The sequence below is a fragment of the Coregonus lavaretus genome (assembly GCF_964263955.1).
Source record: "Coregonus lavaretus genome assembly, chromosome: 13".
NCBI lineage: Eukaryota > Metazoa > Chordata > Actinopteri > Salmoniformes > Salmonidae > Coregonus > Coregonus lavaretus.
In genome coordinates this window covers 45,000,298-45,026,565 of record NC_140000.1, presented here as the reverse complement: position 1 = coordinate 45,026,565, position 26,268 = coordinate 45,000,298, and the positions used below count along the sequence as shown (strand labels likewise).

Genomic DNA, 26,268 nt, shown 5'->3' with positions numbered 1-26,268 from the left:
GACCTTGAAATGATTCTTACGAAGCCACTCCTTCGTTGCCCGGGCGGTGTGTTTGGGATCATTGTCATGCTGAAAGACCCAGCCACGTTTCATCTTCAATGCCCTTGCTGATGGAAGGTTTTCACTCAAAATCTCACGATACATGGCCCCATTCATTCTTTCCTTTACACGGATCAGTCGTCCTGGTCCCTTTGCAGAAAAACAGCACCAAAGCATGATGTTTCCACCCCCATGCTTCACAGTAGGTATGGTGTTCTTTGGATGCAACTCAGCATTCTTTGTCCTCCAAACACGACGAGTTGAGTTTTTACCAAAAAGTTCTATTTTGGTTTCATCTGACCATATGACATTCTCCCAATCCTCTTCTGGATCATCAAAATGCACTCTAGCAAACTTCAGACGGGCCTGGACATGTACTGGCTTAAGCAGGGGGACACGTCTGGCACTGCAGGATTTGAGTTCCTGGCGGCGTAGTGTGTTACTGATGGTAGGCTTTGTTACTTTGGTCCTAGCTCTCTGCAGGTCATTCAGTAGGTCCCCCCGTGTGGTTCTGGGATTTTTGCTCACCATTCTTTTGATCATTTTGACCCCACGGGGTGAGATCTTGCGTGGAGCCCCAGATCGAGGGAGATTATCAGTGGTCTTGTATGTCTTCCATTTCCTAATAATTGCTCCCACAGTTGATTTCTTCAAACCAAGCTGCTTACCTATTGCAGATTCAGTCTTCCCAGCCTGGTGCAGGTCTACAATTTTGTTTCTGGTGTCCTTTGACAGCTCTTTGGTCTTGGCCATAGTGGAGTTTGGAGTGTGACTGTTTGAGGTTGTGGATAGGGGTCTTTTATTCTGATAACAAGTTCAAACAGGTGCCATTAATACAGGTAATGAGTGGAGGACAGAGGAGCCTCTTAAAGAAGAAGTTACAGGTCTGTGAGAGCCAGAAATCTTGCTTGTTTGTAGGTGACCAAATACTTATTTTCCACCATAATTTGCAAATAAATTCATAAAAAATCCTACAATGGGATTTTCTGGATTTTTTTATCTCAATTTGTCTGTCATAGTTGACGTGTACCTATGACGAAAATTACAGGCCTCTCTCATCTTTTTAAGTGGGAGAACTTGCACAATTGGTGGCTGACTAAATACTTTTTTTCCCCCACTGTAATTACTAGAGTTACAACCTTATCATAGTAGGCAACATTTTCATTAGCTACAGTAGAATAATAAACATGTGCGTATAAGAGATAAAAAGGGAAAAATAAACAACAAAGAGAAAAAGTATAAACATTCATTGAAATTCTTTCTGATGTATTAGACGCTGTTTGATCATCTGATTCCATGTGTACCTATTTAGGTTTAGCATTTTGTTCAGATTAACCTGTACAGATTTTTTTAAATTGATAAATCAAAAAGTGTTAGTATTGTGATAACCCCACTGACATACCAAACATGCCCAAACATGCCCAAAATACAACATTATAATACATAATCCTTCATACATAGGAGCCAAGTGCATTTGATAAGGCTAATGGTGCATAATTGTTATTCAATTGATCCTAATTTAAATGTTTACATTAATATTATAATAATGTCTGAAACAAGATAATTTCCTTTTGGTCCTTAAATAATACTCAAATAATTTCAACATGACACATTTAAAGTAAAATCTAATCAAATGCATCACATTGCCATGTACAGAACAATCTGAAAAGATTAATGGTATATAATGAGTATAGTGAAGTATTATATGTTTCAATATACTTTACAGATTATACTTAATTGTGGCACATATCAAAGTTACAGCCTGATTGTTATACTGTGTTGCATTGAAATAAAGAGTAGACTATATAAGTGAAAGTATTACACCCTTATTTGATTATGTTTCCTTCACAATAAAAACAGGATATAACTTATAAGAAAAGGAAAGCAACTGTTGAATACTGAAGAGTTAATCATTCCAAAAATAGCACAACATATCCTTCAGTGTAGCTCATCCATATTGTCTATGGCAGGGTTCTTCAATTCCGGTCCTGGAGGGCCGAAACACCTCTGTTTTTCATCCTCTCCTTCTAATCAGGGGCTAATTCAGACCTGGGACACCAGGTGAGTGCAATTAACTACCAGGTCGAAATAAAAAACAGAAGTGTTTCGGCCCTCCAGGACCGGAATTGAAGAACCCTGGTCTATGGAATGACATTAAGCTATCGATATGGTAACTAAAGGGAAAAGCAACACTATGATTTTTTAAATTTAGAACTAATGCTTCTGATTATACAAAACACAATGTCAAATCATACACATTCTACACATGGATGAAAATGGAAATGAACATGATTTTGCTCCAGAACAATCATAATTGCCTACAAATAGCTTTGCCACAGCAGCACATGAATGCAGTGTGTTTATTAAGTCAATCTACCATTAATGTACACCCTGTGAAATACTAAGAAATAAAAGTACAAAGAAGAGATATTCAATGGCCATAAAAAATAAAAACTTAAAACTTAAAATACAGAAAATTTTAACTAAAGATAAATACTTTTTTTTAAACATATTTTATTTTGGAATTTCTTTTTTCATCACACAAGAGCAGCCACTGAGAACAATGTGTTGTTTTGCTATTTGAGGGCAGCTCAGATTGTTACATTTGGCCTAGGTCTTTTGAAACCAGTAGGGGGCAGTGCTATTTGATATATAAAAGTGATTGTACAGTACATTCCTCCTTAATGAACTTCTGCATACTGACCCCTGTTGTCAGTGACTGGGAATAGAGACCCTGCAGCCACAAACAAAAAGTAGGCCGGATAACGATTAGTTACCGGAGTGTAACTCCAGTTCTATGAGTGGAGCGGAGCCCCATGGGGGAGCTCTGCTCCTATTGGTCCTATGGGGCGGAGCTCCACGGTATAGAACAAGTGCCAATGTTATCCAGCCCACAGTCAAGTTAAAAACTACTAGACACGACATAATCATAATGATATAAAAAAACGTATTTCTAAATATGAAATGCTGGTAGGCTACACTCAAATTGGGACAGTAAGCAAACTACCGCAATCTAACAAGTGCATAAGTCTGTTTCAAGCTATGTGTTGAGCTAGTTGTGGTCCTCTGTAGCTCAGCTGGTAGAGCACGGCGCTTGTAACGCCAAGGTAGTGGGTTCGATCCCCGGGACCACCCATACACAAAAATGTATGCACGCACGACTGTAAGTCGCTTTGGATAAAAGCGTCTGCTAAATGGCATATTATTATTATTATTATTATTAGTTAACCAGAACACTAGAAGTGATGCATGTTAAGATTTCTAAAAAATATGAATACTTTTCTGTGGACAGCATCCAACCAATGGAGGATTTAGAATCAATGTCAAACAATGTTATGGTATATTGCACATTAAAATATATTGCATATAACATCATTTAGTTAATTATTGTTAATTTAGTTAATTATTTGCATATTATTTGTACAAATTCTAATTAAACATATAATAAATCATATTGACATGTATAACCTTTTTGTGGCGCAATGAAAGAGATATTATGAATTAAGTGAAGCTCTACTTTGAATTGTGTACATACGGTATAGTACATAGTTGGTTAAACGTTGTTCATTATTGTGACAATAGAAATTGCTGACAACATTCCTCAAGCAAACATTATGCTTAGTACAACTTCCCTCAAAAAGTCATTTCAGAGAGTTTGATTTGAAATGAAGAAATACTGTACTGAAAAAATAAAGGTAACACAAGAAGCTGTTTAACCGTTTCACAATAGGCATGTTAATTTGTTATAACACTTCAATAAATACTTTTTAATGTGAATATATATATATATATATATATATATATATATATATATATATATATATATATATATATATATATATATGACACAACTTAGTTGCATTCTTTACATAAGGCAATGTATCATTGTTGAAAGATAAACAGCTCCTCCCAGAAATGACCATTGACTACACAAATGAATATCCCTGTATATACGTACATCAATACAATGGCTAGGTATAGGTTATATTGCTCATGGATTCTTTATTTGGTATAAACCAGCAATATGCACATTTCTAGATGATTTTGATCGTGAATATCAAGTACTCTTAATAAGGCCCTTGGAAATACAGCCAATAAAACGAATTTACATTCAACCTCATTAAATATTATTCAATTGCATTTGTTTCATTGTTGTTTTGGATGAGGCCTAAACATGGCCTGTTTAGAAGTAGTGCAGCGTATAGACTCCATGTGCAATATGCAATAGTGAATAAAACAGTGGGTGTGTTATCGTTAGAGTTGAAGCATGGCAGTAGTGCAGGTTTAGCTAACGGACACAACGGACACAGTGTGCTAAAGGACAGCATAATATACATGGTCACTGGAGCCACCAAACCATGAACTCATCTCTGTCTGTTCCTACGTTGCAATGATATCTGTCTCTCACCATAACCCCGGTACTAACGGACATTATGTGTCCTTACATGTCAGTTCCCAGCATAGGAAGCTGGGATATTAACCTGTATTGATTTCAATCAGAACAGTTGGATTGGTTTGCTGGTGTGGTAGGTTTAGTGGCACAGGCTAAATACATGAGCAGTACTAGATTTCTGTTGACAGGTCCCACTTCACAGATTCCTAGATACGCGACAGATTCCAAGCCTTGTGGCCTCCTAACATGCATACTGTATCTTACACCATTATCTCCGGCTAGTCTGATGTTTGAGTAGTAGTCAGGGCTGTCCCCCCTTCATCCAGCAATACGCCTCGCAGTATCCCACGACATGGTTGTCGTTGTTACTTTGGCAGTTTCAGTGTCTCTGAAACAGAGGGGCCCCTGCGGGGAGACCCCGAGTGGAACCCTGGAGAGTGAAAGATCCCCCTTGAGTTCAGTCTGCAGTTTGATAGTGGCAGTGGGGGACGTGAGGGGGGTGTGGTTGGCAGGAGGGAGGGGCTCTAGATGTTGGTCTCCCTCTGCATGGCGTCTTCATCTTTGGGGTCTACCATGTCCTCCAAGGCCTGGGCGTCCCCGTCTGCCTCATTTTGGTCCTGGTCCCGGTCAGGGTCCTCAGTTTCAGTCCGTTTGTACATCTCCTCCTGCTTGCGCTCCTTGGCCAGGAGTCTGTAGTTGATGAAGTTGCCGATGAACAGCCAAATACTGGCCATGATCACCACAGCCCCACAGCAGAAATACATGTACTTGTAGTTTTTGGTGATGTCCACCAATTTACCTGTAAATAAGAGCATAGAAAGGGTAAATGTTAATACGTTTTTTAAACGTTTAAAAAATGTTATTGAGTGATGAAGGTCTGTTATATTGCTATTTTCTGCATTTCCAAATATGTATTTATCAGTTTCTTCATGTCTACTGATCTTTAATGAGGACATTGTGTTAAATAAATGAACAAACAAACATTTTGTTAAGGACCAATAATCACAGAATCAGTGATGTAAAGTACTTAAGTAAAAATACTTTAAAGTACTACTTAAGTAGTTTTTTGGGGTATTTGTACTTTACTTTACTATTCATATTTTTGCCAACTTTTACTTTTATTTCACTACATTCCTAAAGAAAATAATGTACTTTTTACTCCATACATTTTCCCTGACACCCAAAAGTACTCATTACATTTTGACAGGAAAATGGTCCAATTCACACTTATCAAGAGAACATCCCTGGTCATTCCTACTGTCTCTGATCTGGTGGACTCACTAAACACAAATGCTTCGTTTGTAAATTATGTCTGTGTGTTGGAGTGTGCCCCTGGCTATTCGTCAATAAAAATAAAAATATAAAATGGTGCCGTCTGGTTTGCTTAATATAAGGTTTTTGAAATGGCTTATACTTTTACTTTTACTTTTGATACTTAAGTACATTTTAGCAATTCCATTTACTTTTGATACTTAAGTATATTTAAAACCAAATACTTTTAGACTCTTACTCAAGTACTATTTTACTGGTTGACTTTCACTTTTACTTGAGTCATTTTCTATTAAGGTATCTTTACTTTTACTCAAGTATGACAATTGAGTACTTTTTCTACCACTGCACAGAATGAACTTTCCTTTTGCTGTTATTGTAATTAGACAAATAAGCACATATTATAAGAAAATGTAAAATTGCTTTTCCATTCTTAATCAGAAAACTGTATCACCAAGATCAAACCAAGTGAATGGCTAATAAGCAACAGCACTCCTTAAAACAATAATTGGGTGACTTTAAGTTATTCCTTTGGCATATCAACTGCTTAAAAAGTAAACAATGTCTCACAACTGAAGTAAGTAGCAATGAGTTGAGGGATCAGTGACATACCTGCCAGAGGTGGACCAATGAGGACAGGGCAGCACTCCACAATGGTGGTGAGCCCCACAGCGCTGGAGAACCTCTGAGCCCCCACCAGGTCCATCAGGGTCTCAAACAGCACTGAGCTGACCATGCCGAAGGCAAAGCCAAAGAACACGGCGTACACCACCAGGCCTGTGTAGCTCTCCACCAGGGGGCAGAGGATGTGGCACACCCCGTTGTAGAGCACGGCGAAGCTGAAAAAGTACTGGATCCTGGGTCGGATCCACTTGGAGTTGGCCAGGAGCCCCATGGAGGGCCGGGCAAACATGTCCACGAAGGCCAGGATGGAGAGCAGGAAGGCGGCCGAGTACTCATCCACGCCTATGTCCTTGGCATAGGCCGTCAGGAAGACGATGGGCGAGAAAAAGCCCAAGAACATGATGACGTTGCCCGACAGGTAGATGAGGAAACCGCGGTGCTTGAAAAGCGACAGGTCAATGAACTTGTTGACAGTCCCCAAACATGTCGTCGTCTCCTTCTTCGCGGTGGCAGTTTTCGCAATGACCAACTCCTCATCCTTCTTGATCTTGCCCATCGGTGGCCCCAGGGGCCTCATCAGGGAGCCAGCCACACAGCAGTTGAGCAGTATGCCCCCCAGGATGAGGAAGCTGCCCCTCCAGCCGAAGGAGTTGAACAGGTACTGGTTGAAAGGGGCTAGGCTGCTCAGGAACACTGGGCTACCGGCCATGGCTATTCCGTTAGCGATGGGACGCTTCTTATAGAAGTACTTGCCAATCATAGTCAGGGCTGGCTGGAGGTTAAAGGCTAGGCCCAGGCCTTTGTGAGGAGAGAGGATAATGTGATATAGAGTTAAAAAGAACATACATTTCTGACAAGATAATTATCTGATAAGATAATTCAGGCATATATGACATTAAGCATGAAGTATACATTCGGAATAATATAAATGTTCTACAAGTAGACAGAGTGTGGTCATTAAAATGATTTGACAAATCAAGCTTCACTGTAATCTTGTAAAGTATCTATAGTCTTTTACTATGACCTTTGTGAAACACTGAATGGAAAACTGCAAATCAGTTGTAGGCCTATTTTTAACCAGTCACTTAAGGAGTTTGATACTATAATCAAATGAACTCTGAATGGGTTTAAATGGATTTCATCGGAATTACCTCCTATAAGGCCGATGCAAACATAAAGCTCCACCACGCTGTTGCAGAAGGAAGCGGATATCAACCCGATAGAAGACAGTACTCCCCCCATGATCATGACAGGTCTGCAGCCATATGTGTTTACCAGTACACTGCTTATGGGACCTGGAAGGGAAACAAATGAGATACTAAAAACATGCTCTTCCATCCAACCCAAACATTCAGCCTGTAATAGACTAGGGTAATCATGTAGTGATTACTTAATGATTTAAGCTTGTTAGCATTGAAAGACAGCGTGAATCTTTCCAGCTCTGGAAATAGAAGTACTGTAAAAAGACCTTGTTGATACTGGTAAACAATGTACAACCGTGTTGTGTGTGCTGCATGTATTCTTAAGGGGATGAGGGCTGTATTGAGAGATCAGTAACAAACAGGTACAGGTATAACACAGCATTATCTTAGTAGTCAAACAAAAAAATGCCTTATTGCCAATAAGTACAGAGCACGTTGACAAAACATGTTATTTTCCAGCTTTGCTACATATGTATCAGAGATCCCATCATGACAAGCAATACATGTACTGTTGGACCAACAAGACCAATGACACAGAGTGCAGGTAAGGTCTTGGAAATAACTCAGCACCTAGACAATTAACCAATGAGTGCCTGTCAGCCTTGGACAGGCTGCACTGAGAGCTGAGGGCCAAACTAATAGAGAGTTAGTCAAACGGAATGAGTCAGAATCGATCAGGCCCGTCAAGCATCATAGACACGCTGAGTGAAGACATTGAACTGAGCTTTGGTTGGACACGCAATGGGCCCTTCTGTTTAATAAAGCTTTCAAGGTACAGCTGCCATGCTTATGTAAAACAGAGACACAATGGGGCAACCAGTTATGTTATGAAATGGATAATAGACATTGACTGTATGAATACACACTGTATGGGCATAGATAGGTTTCAGATGTGATAGTGAGAGAACGCTGGTTAACGTAAATGGACTCCTTTGAATTGGTCTGGTTACACTGTGCATTAAAGCCTCACAAGATGTATTTGCTGAAAGTGCACTGCAATGCAACGTTTTCATATCTAAAAAGAAGGGGGGGGGGGGGGTCAGGACCTATGACACACACACCTTCAAGTGATCAGAAGACCGTGGCCCCATGGCCCATTTGTCCCTGAGCTCAGTTCCTTTTTAATTCACCATTTTCCATGAGTAACAGTAAGCACTTGATATTGCTAGTACACACACAGTTGAGCTGAGTGGGGCCGACCAGCATCACGCTACATTTCCATTTCCTTGTTACCTTCAATAAGGGCTTGCCACACACCTTCTTATTAATGGCATACAACACAAGACCACTGGCAGCTATTGAATCTTAGCAGATTTTGGTTTTAGTGGGTCAAACCCTGTTATTGAACCCTCTATGGTCATTGATAGTATATCAAATCTGACAGGTCCAAACAATACCTTTTTAATTTTGTCCTTGTCAAATTTCAAAAAGTTATTGTTGAGGGAAACTTTATACTTTGTATTTCTAAAGTCTTGTTATGTTTGAACCTCTGGTCTCCATTACTTGATAGGGTGAGGAATGACTCTACTTCTATGGCACGTCACAATGTCCCCTTTCATGACAGACTTTCAATAAAAGGAAGAGTAAATTGAATAAGAAACGATAAGAGTAATGAAAGATTTTCCCCTTTTTGAATAATGCCCCCATTAGCAAGCAGAAGATGTGGCGTATCTGTGTCGGACCCGGGGAGCGGTGCTATTTAAAAAGGAGGTTGGGGAAGAAGTCGCCTGACTTCATTTGCTCTGCGTGAATCTTTTTCCGACCTTGAGGAGAGGAGCCCTCCTCGTTTGCATACAGAGCACTTATCAGTATTCTCCTGAGTCTGGTGGTGAAACCTGGATAGGCCAAGTGGAGGGAGCCGTTGAGGTTTCATATTAGCTCCTTTTAAAAAGGAATTCATAAGTTACGTTTAATTGCTGCAATAGCTGGACACACTTTCCAGGTTACCAGAAGCAAATTAAGAGTTTGTTTTGACCGTAACTTTAAGGACAAATAATTAGGCTACTATTGACATTCAACACACCATCTTTGAACATACTGTATCTCAGCCCCTTCCAATATGCTTGGGCTCATTAATGAAACATTTTAATGAAGCATGATCAGATACCATAACTTAACATTGCTTGAATGTGTCTAGACTTGAGGCAAAATATGGGCTCAATCATGGAATCAAATACATAGAAGAGGATGGGTACACCCGTCATTTACCCTTTCAACTGTGATTTATTTCATAGGACCTAAAAGCTAGTTTGACAGCAGAAATATGGAAGTTTGTGTAACACATTTCCTATCACTCCCTGATTTGTGAGGTTGGAAAAGAAAAGGTTGATAAACTGTCAAGACAGCTGACTACGCAGTAAACTGATGTTTGCAATCCATCATACTATTAATGTCACTCTCATTACGGAATAAAGCGCTGATATATGAAGTTTAGAGTTGTTTTCCAGAGTAGTTATACAAGGACACAAACATGAATTCTATAAGTGGTTGATCGACTAATAACACAGCTTAGCTAGCCATATTTCTTCTGGACAGTTCAGTTAGCATTGTGCCTGGCTGTGACAGAGCTCTGCTGTGCTGACTGTCAACAGAGGACGGTCCTGTACGTGGCCATGCTGCCTAGCCTAGCCAAGGTCAACTCTCTCTCTGTGTGGATTAGTAACATTGATCCAACACTGACACACACACAGCCTCCATATTAGCACGTCACTGCAGAGCGACACTCAGCCAGGCTAGAAGGGAGGAGGGAGGAGAGAGCAGGTCATCTGCAGTGTGCAGTAGGTGTCCATATAGCTGATGTCATTTTATGCACCCATCATTACTAACCATTCATCTCAGTGTCTGTGTTACACCCTGGGTTATAGAGACACACAACATCCAGGAAGGTATGAAATAGTTGTCTTCACTTCCAGGTGTTGCGCATTTGTGGTCGTATCTAATATGTGTCATTTTGGATGTGGCCGTAAATCATAAAAATAGGTTGGCTGCTGTTGTTTGAAATCAGCAAGAGCCACACATTGGCATATCCTGATGTTTGAGGATATGGCATGCACTTCCAGTTTGTTTGCTCTGTGATTGACATCCAATCAGCATCATAAGTGGCTATCTTATCAGTTAGGGAGTCTGCCTGATGACTGCCATGGAGAATTCAGTAAGTGTCTGACCTCTGAACTCATGGTGGAGGTGGTAGTTGCGTCAACAGCACAGACGGCAGGCGGTGTGAAAACAACAGGTGCGTTGTCAAAGAGCCACAAGTCTCCTTTCTCTCCCAAGAGGACAAATACCCTCAATAATCACCTGTCTGATTGGGGTAAATATTTGGTGATGCGTGATTGTTTTTCCGCTATTCCTGAGAGCAGCAGATACTGCACAGGGCTGTCCGTTGCTTGCAGAAATTAAGAATGCATTAAACACTGAAAGGACAATTGCTTTATCAGCCTACAGCTGGTGCAAAAACATAGGACAAGAGAGCAGGTGTTTAATGAATAGCTGATGAAGCTCTGTTCTCCCCTTTGCTCAGAGATCAATATGAATGAATTATACTAAACATTTTAATGAGGGACAAGTGCCTTGTACAGGATTGTCACATATAGAGGATGGTATTGGGTGTCCTTGGCTCTCTATAGCCAATTGGCCATCACTGTCACTGTCATCACAACAACGGTCTAGGATACAACAAACCCTGTTGACAGCAACAATTAGAAATTACTGGACAGGAAGGCATTTGCTAACAGATGGCCAGCGTGGCAATGCCAAGCAAGGTGCCTACTGGGTAACCTAATAGTGAGGGGTAAAGTCATGCTGAGAAGGAGAACGTGTGATGCATGACTACTACAATATGCTGATGACTAGTCACAGAAACCATGTGTTCCTCTTGAATGTAAATCTAAATACAGTCATAGGTTATCATAGGAGACACACAATCAGATCAGTACAGGTACCTTGCCCCATACTTAGGGCCTGAGTTTTTACTGGACAGGTCACGTGATGAAGATAAACTCAGGGCCCTACATATACAGAACCTACCCCAACCCTTCTTAACAAAACAGACAGACGACTGCATCAAGAGACTACCTGAACACCAACTTATTGTCTTAGTCTTACCTCCTGCGTACATGACGGCCAGCATGATGGAGGAGATCCATGCTATCTGGCTGTAGGAGCAATCGAAGATCTTCTGGATGTCCTTGAAGTAGACGGTGATGGCCTTGGGGAAGGCATAGGAGAAGCCGATGGAGATGAAGGATCCCAACACCACGGCCCAGCCCCAGCCCCCGTCCGGAGGGGTCACTGCTGGGGGGCCTGCGGCAGGGGGTGGCATCTCTGGCCCGGCTGGCTCTCAGCGCTCACTGTTTACTGGAGGGGGAAAGAGGAAGAGGAAGGAGAGGGTCAGTACAGGGGAAATAAGAGGAAGAGGGGGAGGCACAGTTGAAAAGCTCCCTGGGTAGGGGAGCGGGACAATAATGATGATGCTGATAATTACGTCTCCGCTCCCTCTAAGATGAATTGCTGTACTGTAAACTTATGCTTGAAAACTAATAACAAGTTATAAAAAATAAAGAATAAAAAAAGCTCTCACATGTGGACTACTTGTGGACCATTAGGCACAATATTCAAGGTTACAGAGGTTGTTTGGAGACCTTGAATTGCTGACAATTGTAGCTAACACCAATACCACATTGACAATGGCATATTTTAAGTGTATGCCCTACTGAAAATCAGTTTCCAACCGGTTGAGGCCATGTCCCTTTTGTCATTTAAACTCTTGACTGCTGGGTCATAAGACCAGATCTCAGCTCCAGAATGCACGTTAGCGCACACACACTGACAGAGTTAATCACCCTTGTCACAAGGTTGAGTTTCTACCTGAAACCAGACTAGCCCTTGCCCCACCCACTTTTCCCCTTGAGGTAGCCTCCTCCCCATTTCCAGAAGGTAATGTAGTAATGGAAACCAGATTGGGTGGAGAGTGGAGTGACAGGGGAGAGGTGTGCGGGCAGTAGTGACCAAGATCACAGGTCTTTATTGCCAAAGCAAACATGTCTCTGATCGTATATACACACATACAAACACACACGCACACTTTCTAAATTGTTCAAGAGATATCATGGGTAAGAGGCAGCTGCTTTATTCCAGGCACACAATCTATAACCACTGATGAGTGATATTAATACGTGCCTTCGTGATCCAGTGAGCTTAATCAACAAACCAAAAAAGAAAAAAAGTATATATATAATTCTGATCTCACATACGTTGACATAACACAACCACTGGTTTGTAGAAAAAAAATGGCTTATGAAGGCATTTCAGCATCACAAGTAAAAGCTTATTCAAAAGATTATCGTAGTTTAGCAAAACATGCTCAGCCATACTCCAGACGATACAGCTTAACAGCGGTATGGCATGGCTTTGATTAGGTGGGTTAGAAGACTGACGGTAGACATATACAGTATCTCACAAAAGTGAGTACACCCCTCACATTTTTGTAAATATTTGAGTATATCTTTTCATGTAACAACACTGAAGAAATGACACTTTGCTACAATGTAAAGTAGTGAGTGTACAGCTTGTATAACAGTGTACATTTGCTGTCCCCTCAAAATAACTCAACACACAGCCATTAATGTCTAAACCACTGGCAACAAAAGTGAGAAGTGAAAATGTCTACGACAACTTCTGGATTTGACGCTGAGCACGTGCACTCAACTTCTTTGGTCGACCATGGCGAGGCCTGTTCTGAGTGGAACCTGTCCTGTTAAACCGCTGTATGGTCTTGGCCACCGTGCTGCAGCTCAGTTTCAGGGTATTGGCAATCTTCTTATAGCCCAGGCCATCTTTATGTAGCGCAACAATTCTTTTTTTCAGATCCTCAGAGAGTTCTTTGCCATGAGGTACCATGTTGAACTTCAAGTGACCAGTATGAGAGTGTGAGAACGATGACACCAAATTTAACACACCTGCTCCCCATTCACACCTGAGACCTTGTAACACTAACGAGTCACATGCCACCGGGGAGGGAAAATGGCTAATTGGGCCCAATTTGGACATTTTCACTTAGGGGTGTACTCACTTTTGTTGCCAGTGGTTTAGACATTAATGGCTGTGTGTTGAGTTATTTTGAGGGGACAGCAAATGTACACTGTTATACAAGCTGTACACTCACTACTTTACATTGTAGCAAAGTGTTATTTCTTCAGTGTTGTTACATGAAAAGATATACTCAAATATTTACAAAAATGTGAGGGGTGGACTCACTTTTGTGAGATACTGTAGGTCTAAAGGCGACCCATAGCACACTAACTCTATTCAAGGAAAAGTGTATTGAGGAAAATGGGGGTTGTTTTACCCAGTTTTTGAAGTTCCAACCAAACCAGAAAGGCACAAAAACTAGAACCTTCCATTTCAATCTCAAGAGTGGCTGTAAAACGGGCTCCATGACAACAACAAGGTGCAGTGAAGTCAGTGGCATCAGTAAATTATATCGGTCTCTCATCAAGTCGTGGCCAGATCAGATTGCACTGCCGTGGAGCCTCATTCATATTCAGCCACGTCTCAGCTGTCAACAGCAGGCAATTAGCTAAACTAGTCGCCATGTGCTGTGATTGGTTGACCTCTCAGAAGGAAAACATGAATGAAGACAGTTCAACGTCACTATAAAGACCTTAGAAAGCATATTTTTATTTTATGCTAAAACTGATAGTTGAAATTCTAGATTTTATCAGCTGGTTTATGACTACTACACTACACGACTCCTGACACACACACAACATTGTTTTGGTAAGGAATACCTCCAGCCTAGCTTTTCTAAATAAAGGCGTTGTTTCATCATGACTATGTAAACACAGTTCTTATTTAACAGACACCATGAGTATTTATGACCTGTATTATTTTTACATTTTAGTCATTTAGCAGACGCTCTTATCCAGAGCGACTTACAGTTAGTGAGTGCATACATTTTCATACTGGCCCCCCGTGGGAAAATAACCCACAACCCTGGCGTTGCAAGCGCCATGCTCTACCAACTGAGCTACAGAGGACTATTATGTGGGCCTAACGGAGGGTGAAGTGTTACAGAAAATGTTTTCTTACAGGCATTCCGGACATCTTCACGTCACTCTGTTCAGGTGATTGACTTACTATTTTTTTACATTTCTAATTTAAGCACAAATGTGTGCAAATCACAAAAATATATATAATCCTCTGTGCATATTCCCATGTGTTGCTCTTTTAATTAAACTCAGAGATTATTTATTTTTCAAACATCCATATGGTAATACAGTCTAATCTGATTATTGGCTGGGGCTGATAGTGGGGTTGATTGATTGAACGTGACGACAATACATAACGGAGTCTCAGGACTCATAAAGCTGCTTAGGTTTATAAGTCGGAATAGTATACTGAAAATACCAAAACACACAGTGTAAGCGACGATAATAGTCACACAAAAATGTGCAGTCACGCACAAAAAACTTTCTGTGAGTAAACAAAACACGTTTGTTTAGGCGATTTGATTTACATGAGCCTACTTGTGTTTTTTTCAAGATAAGTTTATTTGGTCTAAGTGCTCCACAGACGTTTCTCCCCTCTCCCTATGATGTCATCATGTGTCCTCTGTAATGTGTCTTTCCTCTGTTTGATGTCTCAGAGTAGCAGCTGACACAGAGAGATGGGCAGATGCTTTCACAGCCAGAGACAACCAACCACAGTCCCGCCCAACCAGAAGGATGTGTCCCGTCTAAGCCAATCACAAGACACTTCAGATGCCTGTCCTTGCCCGTTGTTGAACTGAGCAAACAGTGTGCCTACCTTAGGTCTACCTGTGCTCGAAACTCTCCTGTTACTTTAAACTTCAAGGAAGGTTAAATGGACAATGGAGCCTTAGAATTAGAATGCAAAGGCAGGCAGCCAACCACTAATCAAATTATCTCAATGACAAGCTGATCAGAGCATGTAACACAATAGTGTGTGTGTGTGTGTGTGTGTGTGTGTGTGTGTAGTTTGTCCGTTTGTCAAGCGGGTAGGTCTGCATTTTCCTTTGTAAATCCAAGGTCGGACCTGAGGAATAGCTTGACAGGCTGCCTAAGGTTTGCCCTCAGACAGCCATGGCCAAGGAAAACTGATCCTAGACCTGTGCTGACTAAGGGTTACAACTTCTGAGCCTGTATTTGTGTTCTGTTTCATGTGAGCTACGCTGAGTAACCATGGAGCCTGACACAGAGAAGGTGTGTAACTGAGTTAACGGACACAATGCACCACCTGCAGCAACATGACTGACTGCCCATGAGCCACATGATGAGCATGATTGGTGGCTTTGTGGCTCTTGGTACACCCAACAGGATTATGTGGGATAGAGTGTTCAGAGCGTGGGATCTAGTGTTCAGAGCATGGAATAGAGTGTTCAGAGCGAAAATGAAAATGGATAGGCAACCCACTCAGAGTTATCTTGGCACCACGTTGACAGAACAATTTTAGTAAATATAGAGCCACTCTGAGGCTGGCTGCAGTTTTGAGCTGTGCAAATTACAGGATAATCACACTTTGTTTGATTGACATTGTGTTATAATCTTTGTTTTATAAATAGCAGCTACTCCAATTGCCACGGTCATAGAGGTGAAGTAGAACATTGATAAAAAACACACATTTTTCTCATATCTAGTAACTGCATTTGACTTCTGCCTAAATGTTAAACAGGCAGTGTAGAAGTTTCTTGTTGGGTCCTGGTACAGGGGTATAAATGGCATTCAGGCACTGCGAGGTCACTAACGTCACCATGCTGTGGTCTGGTTTGTGTATCCACAGACCTTCAGTCAGGTACAGGCCACTCCTGTGACTGTCTAGTCCTCAGGAAATCTTGTGTCACCTTGGATGAAACTGACAAGAAGATTTGAGCCAAGTGTTTTCATTAGCATCATACACAACCTGATTATGTGGTCTGAATAGCCTGTGGGAGAGGAAGACATGAGGAAGCGATGGAGAGCAAATAGATTGATAGAGAGGGAGAAAATTAGTGCTTGTAAAGGTGACTTTTCAGGTGAACAAAATGGAGAACAGTTATTGATCATATCAATCAAAATCATTTCGGTTTATTACAAGAATTCAGGGAGAACATCTCCAGAGCAGAAGCCAAGAGATGAGGTCTAATCCGCCTTCTCTAAATGTCGCTGGTTCGAATACCTGAGCTGACAAAAAAAATAATAACCTGTCGATGTGCCCTTGAGCAGGTACTTAACCCTAATTTGTTCCAGGGGCGCCATACAACTATGACTGACCCTGTTAAAACAACACATTTCACTGCACCTATCTGGTGTATGTGACAAATAAACATATTCCCCACCCCCTTTTTTTTTTATCTCACAGCACCAATGTTCTCTAAACAACAGCCAGAGAGTCTTGTACAAAGTCACAACAGAAGACTAACTTTGCCGGCTGCTTTCCACCAGACACTGGGTGACGAATTCACACAATGCTCATAAGGTCATCAATAAGGGCTCCCGAGTGGCGCAGCGGTCTAAGGCACTGCATCTCAGTGCTTGAGGCGTCACTACAGACCCCCTGGTTCGATTCCAGGCTGTATCACAACCTACCGTGATTGGGAGTCCCATAGGGCGGCGCACAATTGGCCCAGTGTCGTCTGGGTTTGGCCGGTGTAGGCCGTCATTGTAAATAATAATTTGTTCTTAACTGACTTGCCTAGTTAAATAAAGGTAAAATAAAAAAAAAAAACATATACAATATCAGTGTGGCCTTGGCTCAGTGTACCTCCAGTCTGATGTCCATTACTATCAACAGATATGAGTTTAATACATAACATATAGCAAGGAGTCTAGTGACCATCAACCTGTGACACAAATAGAACACTGGAAATCATGTGTATTACATAAAGAGAAAATTCATAAATATGCTACGTATTGTGTTAATTACTCTTAACTGAATATTAACTTTATTCATCTGAAATATTCAGTGCTCTATACAACTCTGTGTAGTCTGTCAGAAGCAATTTTCATTGGCCATTGTCATATGTCCGGCCATACTGAAGGTGCCCAGCCCTGGCCCCAATCAAAATATTTTCCTATACAACATGCTTTCCATACTTCCATACTGGTTCCACACCCAAGACATGCTTTGGTTGAGGTCAAAGTGGCAGTGGAACATGGTGACATAGGATTTAAAATTCCACCCATCAGAGTATGATTTCTTTGATCCTCAGGTCTATTCACTGTACCACTACCACATGGTGAGCTCTTTTAATGATGAGCCTAGAAATAGCACACCTAGAACAGATATACCTCTTCTTAGACTTGCTTTCAATGCGATTGACAGATCTATAACTCACATTTCTATGTGAATTTGGTCAGGTCGCCCAAAAAGTTACATATTGCAGTTTTAATGATATAAGCTATGCACGAAAGCAAACTGTTGAAACAAATGAACTCTCATTCTCTCATTACATTAATTCTAGGACTTGCCATGTAAAAAGTGTAAGCCAGGGTGGTGTTGAAGGGGCTTGTAGCCTTTTCGATAGCAGGCACCTGACCTCAAGAGGTCACCTTAAAGTAATGTATGTAGCTGACGTGTATCCTTACAACTAGTTCATCATTAACCACAACTGCCAACTCTCACTTCACACAAAACGATTCAATGTTGACATAAACATTCATCAAGATGGCAAGTAATCGAACAGAAACAGTGATCCAGGATACAGCTGCCTCTTTGAAGACCTGTATAGTAAAGACGCAACAGTAACAACCTCCATGGTTTCTCAATAGACGAAAGACTACAGTGAGACAATGGGGCCATTGACAGCCAGAGTAGACACACCCTGCGCAGAAAGACAAGCAGTCAGGGGTCTTTTCATGAAAAGAATCAATAAGGTGTTTGATACCCTATTATTGTAGAGTCTGCTTTCTATCTTCTATGGCAACACACCCAGAACGTAGTCTTACAGGAACAACTGGTAATGGCAAAGCACACATTAAGTATATCTACCACTTTTAGGAGATCTTTTGAGTAACAACAGACATGTTAATATAATGGCATTACAAGAGTAAATACCAAGTTACTACACAGGTTTACGAACAACTTGGTATAAAGTGTTACCGGATACATTTTACTACAGGTTCTCTTAACCCATTACCGAGCTGATTTTGGTCAAATGCATGGGTGGTGAATTATCTACCATTATCTACCAGTTAACCACACCCACTTAGCAGCTGAATACATGTCTAACAAGTAGTGTAAGTAAGTACCTTTAATTACCATGGAAGGCATTGAGCGGTGCCTGTGCATAGTCAGCAGGTGCGATTGATTTAGCTCACCAAGCGCCAGGTGGGTGGTGTTCACTTTTGAAACCATTCCATTGGTCTTTAAGTACCAACCCTGCCCTCCAGGGGTGCAGGGTGAGCTACATCAAGTGGTGATTTCTGTCTAGGCAGAGTGTCATGGCCCCTGGAGCAACATCCAGTGCCAAGAACCATACCCTGATGAAGACAGCTTGTCTGTCCAAACGCTGGTTATTCAATGATTGCATCTGAGCTCCTAGAGTGAGCGGCTCTCCTTTTCTTTTCAAGTGCCAAAAACCAACCTGTTAATCCATTACATTATTTTCTGCAGCCTCAATGCCTAAGTAATGATATGGGAAAACATATGGTATGGGAAAACATTGCATATTACACCACAACTTTGATGTGTCAAGTTTTAGTAGTTGGATAACGGTGTGTAGATGATTCTTCTAAATTCTTCTACAACAAACATTTTTTTATTTAGCTTCCATTGATTTGAGGGACATTTAATCCAAGCATCTGTTTGAGAGGGGGTCAAAGGGGATCACTGAGTAAGGGTTAGGCTATGTGAACGTCATAACTGGAGAAAAAGCATAAACAAACCGGGCTCTGACCGAACATGAACTGTCTCTTACAACTTCTTTTAATAAGCTACGGCTGTAGAGGACTGCTCAACTACTCACAGGGGATTAGAGTCTGAGCTCCACTTCCATCCCTGTTTACTACTACAGCATCATGGGACTGGAGCGTTGGACGCAGCACCTAAGCCACGTTGTTGCTCAAGGGCTCTTGTGCCAGGCTAGGGACTTATGCAACCTAATACATACCTGACTCCAGCAGACATATTACACAGTATACGTCAAAGGCATTTGTATGCCTAATATACTGTGGTGAAGGACACCGGAAATGGCTTCATACTGAATCTTGCGAGCACTTATTAAACATCAAAAACACCAATAGTGGACAACGGGAACAGCATAATACATTTTATAAACTGGGTGGTTCCAGCCCTGAATGCTGATTGGCTGACAGCCGTGGTATATCACGGATATGACAAAACATTTATTTTACTGCTCTAATTACGTTGGTAACCAGTTTATAATTATAATAGCAGTAAGGCACCTCTGGGGTTTGTGGTATATGGCCAATATACCACGGCTAAGGGCTGTATTCAGGCACTCCGCATTGCGTCGTGCTTACGAATAGCTCTTAGCCGTGGTATATTGGCCATATACCACACCCCCTCGGGCCTTATTGCTTAAGTATACTAGGGCTGGGAATTGCCAGGGAGCTCACGATATGATATTATCACAATATTTAAGGTGCTTATACGATATGTATTGCGATTCTCACGATTCTCACAATTCTATATGTGTTGCGATTCGATATTGCGATTTTATTGCGATTTAATGTTACAAACTTGCAAACTAATGGGAACATATTGCTCAGTATATCTGCTGCAGAGAGACAAGAGAGAGCATGAGAAAATGAGTTTTGATTATTAATGGAAATAAAAGTGCTGGAAACATGTTGGCTCACTCAATATATATATATTTTTTAATCGATATATCGAGTCTCAATATATTTGTCCAAAATAATATTGCGAAATGTAACTGTATCTATTTTTTAGCCCATCACTATTATGTACACAACAATAATCATAACAACAGCTTTGTAAATACTATGTCAACACCACAAACTTGTTTGGGAATTACTGTAACACCTAAGGGCTAAAACCTCAGCAACTTTGAAGCCCTAAGGATTTATTTTCTACCCACATGCTCTGGGGTAACACTGCTTTAGTTTACATGAAAACATTGAAACACATTAGTCCAGAGGACAATGAATGTGGCTTGAGGACTATGACAACCTTCCAGTGTTTAGGATCGAGTCAGAAGTCATGTTACCCTAATCACACCAGTGAAAGACTGCCTACGGGCTGCTGACGATGGCTGGCTGGTCACTGCTTGTTTTAGTCCAGATGACAAACCCTTTCCCCTGTGAGATGGCCGTCTATAAAACGGATTTATCTCCAGAGGGGTTGGGAGGTCAGATGGCCCTGTGTAGCTCAGTTGGTAGAGCATGGTGCTTGCAATGCCAGGGTTGTGGGTTCAAATCCCACGGGGGCCAATATGAAAAAAATGTATGCACTAACTGTAAGTCGCTCTGGATAAGAGCATCTGCTAAATGACTAAAATGTAAATGGATAGTGAGGCTAAGAGGCAGATGACAAAAGGGCTGTGGAGATGAGTCAGCTAACCTTGAAGCTAACCATCCATGTATTATTTACCTACATAGACTAGAGCACTAGCATGCACCATTTATATTGTGATTTTAATGTTTCCTAGCCAGGTTAACTATGAAGTGATGGCTCAATAAAGTGGAGAGGCCCCTATGTAGGTTACAGTACACCAATGTTGCAAAGGTTTTTCATGTCTGCAATGTCTACATATTACCCTGTCTTTAGTAACCCAAAGAAAGTAGTCCAGTACCACAGACAGAACCAGTCTACTCCAGTACCAAAACTTCTCCAATAGGCCTACCATAGAACAAAGTAATGACCAGGGGACGAACGTGAAAACCCCTGAAGTGTATTATTAATTCATATTCAATATGTGCACACAGCCAAATCTATGGCACATTGTTCTGTGTCTACATGTCTTTATACAATGCAAGCCATATATTGTCCCATTCACCATAACATCTCGCATTACCCAAGAACCAGGCAGACTTCGCTGGTCATTTATTTTATATTTTTTTATCTGGTGCTATTTCAAGTCAAGGGAGAAACAAGACAGACCAAATGTGACTGACCGGTGTTATATTTAAAGCCCACCAGCTAACCCGGAGAGTGAAACATCCTCTGCTTGGGCCAAACCTGCTTATGGAAAAACCTTCAGATCAGATCCTTAGATAATAATAAACTAGTATGATTTGGTAACCGTGTCATCCCTCAGTGGGAAAATTGCTACATCACATTAGGCATCGAGACGCACGGCATGAGAAGAGAGATGTATAGTAGGCCTACTGATCAGTGATGACTCAAACTATGATGCAATACGCGCGTGTAGATCCTCATCCGTGTAGTCATATATGACTGTAAGTCGCTTTGGATAAAAGCGTCTGCTAAATGGCATATTATTATTATTATATACTCTGTGTGCGTGCGCTGCTGATACAAACCGGATGGAACCAGCCAAATATGTATATCATAGACTACGCTGGGCCTACATAAAAAATCATTCATAATTCTCTAGGCTAACGTACTGTGTAGTCTATAAGCATCATTCGCACAATATTGGGAGTAGGCTAAGAGTAACGAAAATCATGTATGTCGGTGCCACATTAGGTTAACACACAATATGTGAATTTCAAGCTGAAACGAAATGTAATTCAAAATCCAGCCTATTGTTTTTTTTATATATATATAAAGCATGTAGCCTACGTGATGTAGTCTATTGTTGCCCGGATGACCAAGCAGCTCTCTATTTGCCGAAGCACAGCGTATCATTGTAGGACAAAACAAATCCTCGTGAACGCACGAGATGGCCGGAGTTTAGTAAGCATTATTCCATCACGCATAACTTTCAGTAAACGCATATTACCTTTTGCGAATATAGGCGAGGTCTATCCCCAAATGTGGTATGTGGTCCTTGGTCGCTGACCTTGTCAGTGTTGCGGGAAGATGGGGCTGTATTGTATTTGAATTCGCTTACTAGGAAGCTGATGTGACGTCTGAGCGTTAAAAGAGGGCGGCCCAACCTGCTGCTACTGTTGCTATTCTGGACCACGGGTAGCCTAGCGCTGGAGACAAGAGACCGGCCAGAGCATCAAGTAAAGCCAGCCGGCTTGCGCTCCAATACCAGTAGGGAGGATAGGGGGGCGTTCGACAATTTTTTTGAGGGAGTTTCTCATTCTTTTGTTATTGAAACCTTATGTGGTTTAGCGTCTGCTTCCACTGGAGAACGCTCCGCGTGTTGTGCCCCCATTCAACACTTCAAAACAAGCTCGAAGTAGGTCATCCGATTTATCCCAGGGATTATTTTAAACAGTCACGTAATGAGAGAGTTGTCTAAACGCTTGTATCATGCTTGTAAACTATGCATCAAAATAGTGTAACGAATATGATTTCACATCACGGTGTGCCTTCGTCCTGGAGATTTGACCAGTTTACCTGTTTGAAGAGCAATTGAGTCCTCGAAAGCCAATCGCCCATAAAGGCGTTAGGGGCAGCGCCCAACTTGTGATACAAATGTTTTATATATACACAGAACAAAAATATAAATGCAACATGCAACAATTTCAAAGATGTTACTGAGTTACAGTTCATATAAGGAAATCAGTCATTCGAAATGAATTAGGCCCTAATCTATGGACTGGGAATACAGTTATGCATCTGTTTTTCACAGATACCTTTTAAAAAAAAAAGTAGGTGTGTGGATCAGAAAACCAGTCAGTATCTGGTGTGACTCTCATTTTCCTCATGCAGCGCCACACATCTCATTTGCATAGAGTTGATCAGGTTGTTGATTGTGGCCTGTGGAATGTTGTCCCTCTCCTCTGCAATGGCTGTGCGAAGTTGCTGGGTATTGGCGGGAATTGGAACATGCTGTCGTACACGTCGATCCAGAGCATCCCAAACATGCTCAAGGGGTGACATGTCTGGTGAGTATGCAGGCCATGGAAGAACTGGGACATTTTCAACTTCCAGGAATTGTGTACAGATCCTTGCGACATGGGGCTGTACATTATCATGCTGAAACATAAGGTGATGGCGGCGGATGAATGGCATGACAATGGGCCTCAGGATCTCGTCACGGTATTGTCATGACTCTCTCTCCTTGGTAATGATGTAAATGTAATGTAATGATCAAAGGTGCCAGATCAGCTTGGCAAATGGCTGATAGATAGCCAGATCACCCTTCCCCCCCTCTCTCCCACAGGAGAGGAGAGGGGGGAGTTGGGACGGTTTTCTGACTTAACAGCCAGTCATAAATAGTTTGCAGAAAAGGACTCCTTTTGGTCTATAGTATGGGAATAAATAAATAGCTTTGTTACAGAGAGACTCTTGCCGCCTAAAAACTCTAACATCAAAAGATTGGACATTGGAACATTATTCCTGACCTCCAAATGTTTGGAATGATCAGTGGGGATCTAAAGAATAATCATGTCATATTGTTCATTATTTTGTGATGTCATTAAGGATGGTATCAAGAAATAACTGTAACTCGGAAAGTCTACATATTCTATCTATCAAGTTTACATCTAAATGTTGTATAAAATATATGATTAAGTATGAGAGTATCTTGATGAAGATAGGAATGTGATTTTAGTCTTCTAATAAGATAATAGTTTTTCATATAAACTATGCACAGTGACTAGCCACCCAACGCGTGACATCAGAGATTGTGTCATCACGATGGAATGCCCCTTTTACCCAGAGGGCATAAAAAGCCTTGAAAAACAAATCAAGACCAGGAAGCGTGGAGCTGTGGCTACACAGCTTAAAATGGTTGACACTCTACAGACCAGAAGACGTGAGACGTTAGTCCATACGTTTGAAATGGTGAAATTCTGAAACTCTCAACCTCTACACGAGGTGAAGAAGCAGATAAACGCACTAGACCTTATCATATCAGTCTGCAGCTGGCATGTAAAGTATTCTAGAACTTTCACTAAAGACACGAGTTGGGAAGGACAATCCCATCTCAGACAACCTTTGTTACATCTGAAGTATCTATACTAACGAACACTCCATTCGAAGACAAGCCGGGTCTCACCGAAGTGAGATAGGACACTAAAACCCTTTTTGAGAAAGTGGTTCAACAGCGAGACGACGATCAAAGACAGCTACGCGTAAATATGCATTGCATTTCTTACCCGAATGAGCGGTGGTTTCCAAATGTAACAACGATAAATTCAATCTCTGTTTCTCCCTTTCACTCTCTTTCTATTGACCCCTCCTTCCCCTAACCAAGCAGTCATGCTATTGTTAGTCCAGTCCACTAGGGACCTGTTTTCATTGTATTACGTTAGTAATCAGTAACCTATACCGTGTGTGTGTGTGTTTGTATTCTGTGGTATTATTTAGTTAGTTAGTAAATCAATAATTAAGCCAGATTGTGTATTGCTGATTCATCAACAAGGTTAGGATTCTTGAAGGTTCAAGGATTATGCAACATTCAGATTCAAAATGAGACTGATGAGGTAATGATTGAATAAGTGACTGTTATCGATATATAACATATATATATATATATATATATATATATATATATATATATATATATATATCTTCTAAGAGTTTAATTCGGGAGATGGTAACTTGTTAAACAACTTATTCCGTGGTGCCCCAAATTCCTAATGAGTTAAATGTTACATGATTCATTTAATCAAGTGATAATTAAACGTAGTTAGTTGATTCGATAAATAACAGTCATCACATTAATGTAAGTCACGTCACGACAGTATCTCTGTGCATTCAAATGACCATCGATAAAATGCAATTGTGTTTTTTGTTCGTAGCTTAGGGGTGCCTGGTCTCAGACGATCCCACAGGTAAAGAAGCCGAATGTGAAGGTCCTGGTCTGGCGTGGTTACATGTGGTCTGCGATTGTGAGGCCGGTAGGACGTGCAGCCAAATTCTCGAAATGATCATGCTGTTGATTCAGCTTCTTGATATGCCACACCTGTCAGGTGGATGGATTATCTTGGCAAAGGAGAAATGTGCACTAACAGGGATGTAAACAAATTTGTGCACAACATTTTAGAGAAATACGCTTTTCTGCAATCTTTTTTTTCAGCTCATGAAACATGGGACCAACAATTTACATGTTTTTTTTGTATTTTTGTTCAGCGTATGTAGCCTATACAGTGGGGGAAAAAAGTATTTAGTCAGCCACCAATTGTGCAAGTTCTCCCACTTAAAAAGATGAGAGAGGCCTGTAATTTTCATCATAGGTACACGTCAACTATGACAGACAAAATGAGAAAAAAATATCCAGAAAATCACATTGTAGGATTTTTTATGAATTTATTTGCAAATTATGGTGGAAAATAAGTATTTGGTCAATAACAAAAGTTTCTCAATACTTTGTTATATACCCTTTGTTGGCAATGACACAGGTCAAACGTTTTCTGTAAGTCTTCACAAGGTTTTCACACACTGTTGCTGGTATTTTGGCCCATTCCTCCATGCAGATCTCCTCTAGAGCAGTGATGTTTTGGGGCTGTCGCTGGGCAACACGGACTTTCAACTCCCTCCAAAGATTTTCTATGGGGTTGAGATCTGGAGACTGGCTAGGCCACTCCAGGACCTTGAAATGCTTCTTACGAAGCCACTCCTTCGTTGCCCGGGCGGTGTGTTTGGGATCATTGTCATGCTGAAAGACCCAGCCACGTTTCATCTTCAATGCCCTTGCTGAAGGAAGGAGGTTTTCACTCAAAATCTCACGATACATGG

The 26,268-nt window shown here is 41.1% G+C and overlaps 1 protein-coding gene across 1 annotated transcript; it reads right to left on the bottom strand.

Moving 5' to 3' along the window:
• Positions 1–4,956: 4,956 nt before the first annotated feature.
• Positions 4,957–11,851, bottom strand: LOC311139619 (monocarboxylate transporter 2-like; the record flags this gene model as incomplete). The annotated part of the gene is made up of 4 exons (XM_084174530.1): positions 11,632–11,851; positions 7,477–7,620; positions 6,314–7,123; positions 4,957–5,231 (listed from the first exon to the last, which is right to left on the bottom strand). The coding sequence occupies exons 1-4, from the start codon at positions 11,846–11,848 to the stop codon at positions 4,957–4,959; spliced, it is 1,446 nt and encodes a 481-aa protein (XP_084030656.1). The 5' UTR covers positions 11,849–11,851.
• Between the last annotated feature and the right edge of the window lie 14,417 nt (positions 11,852–26,268).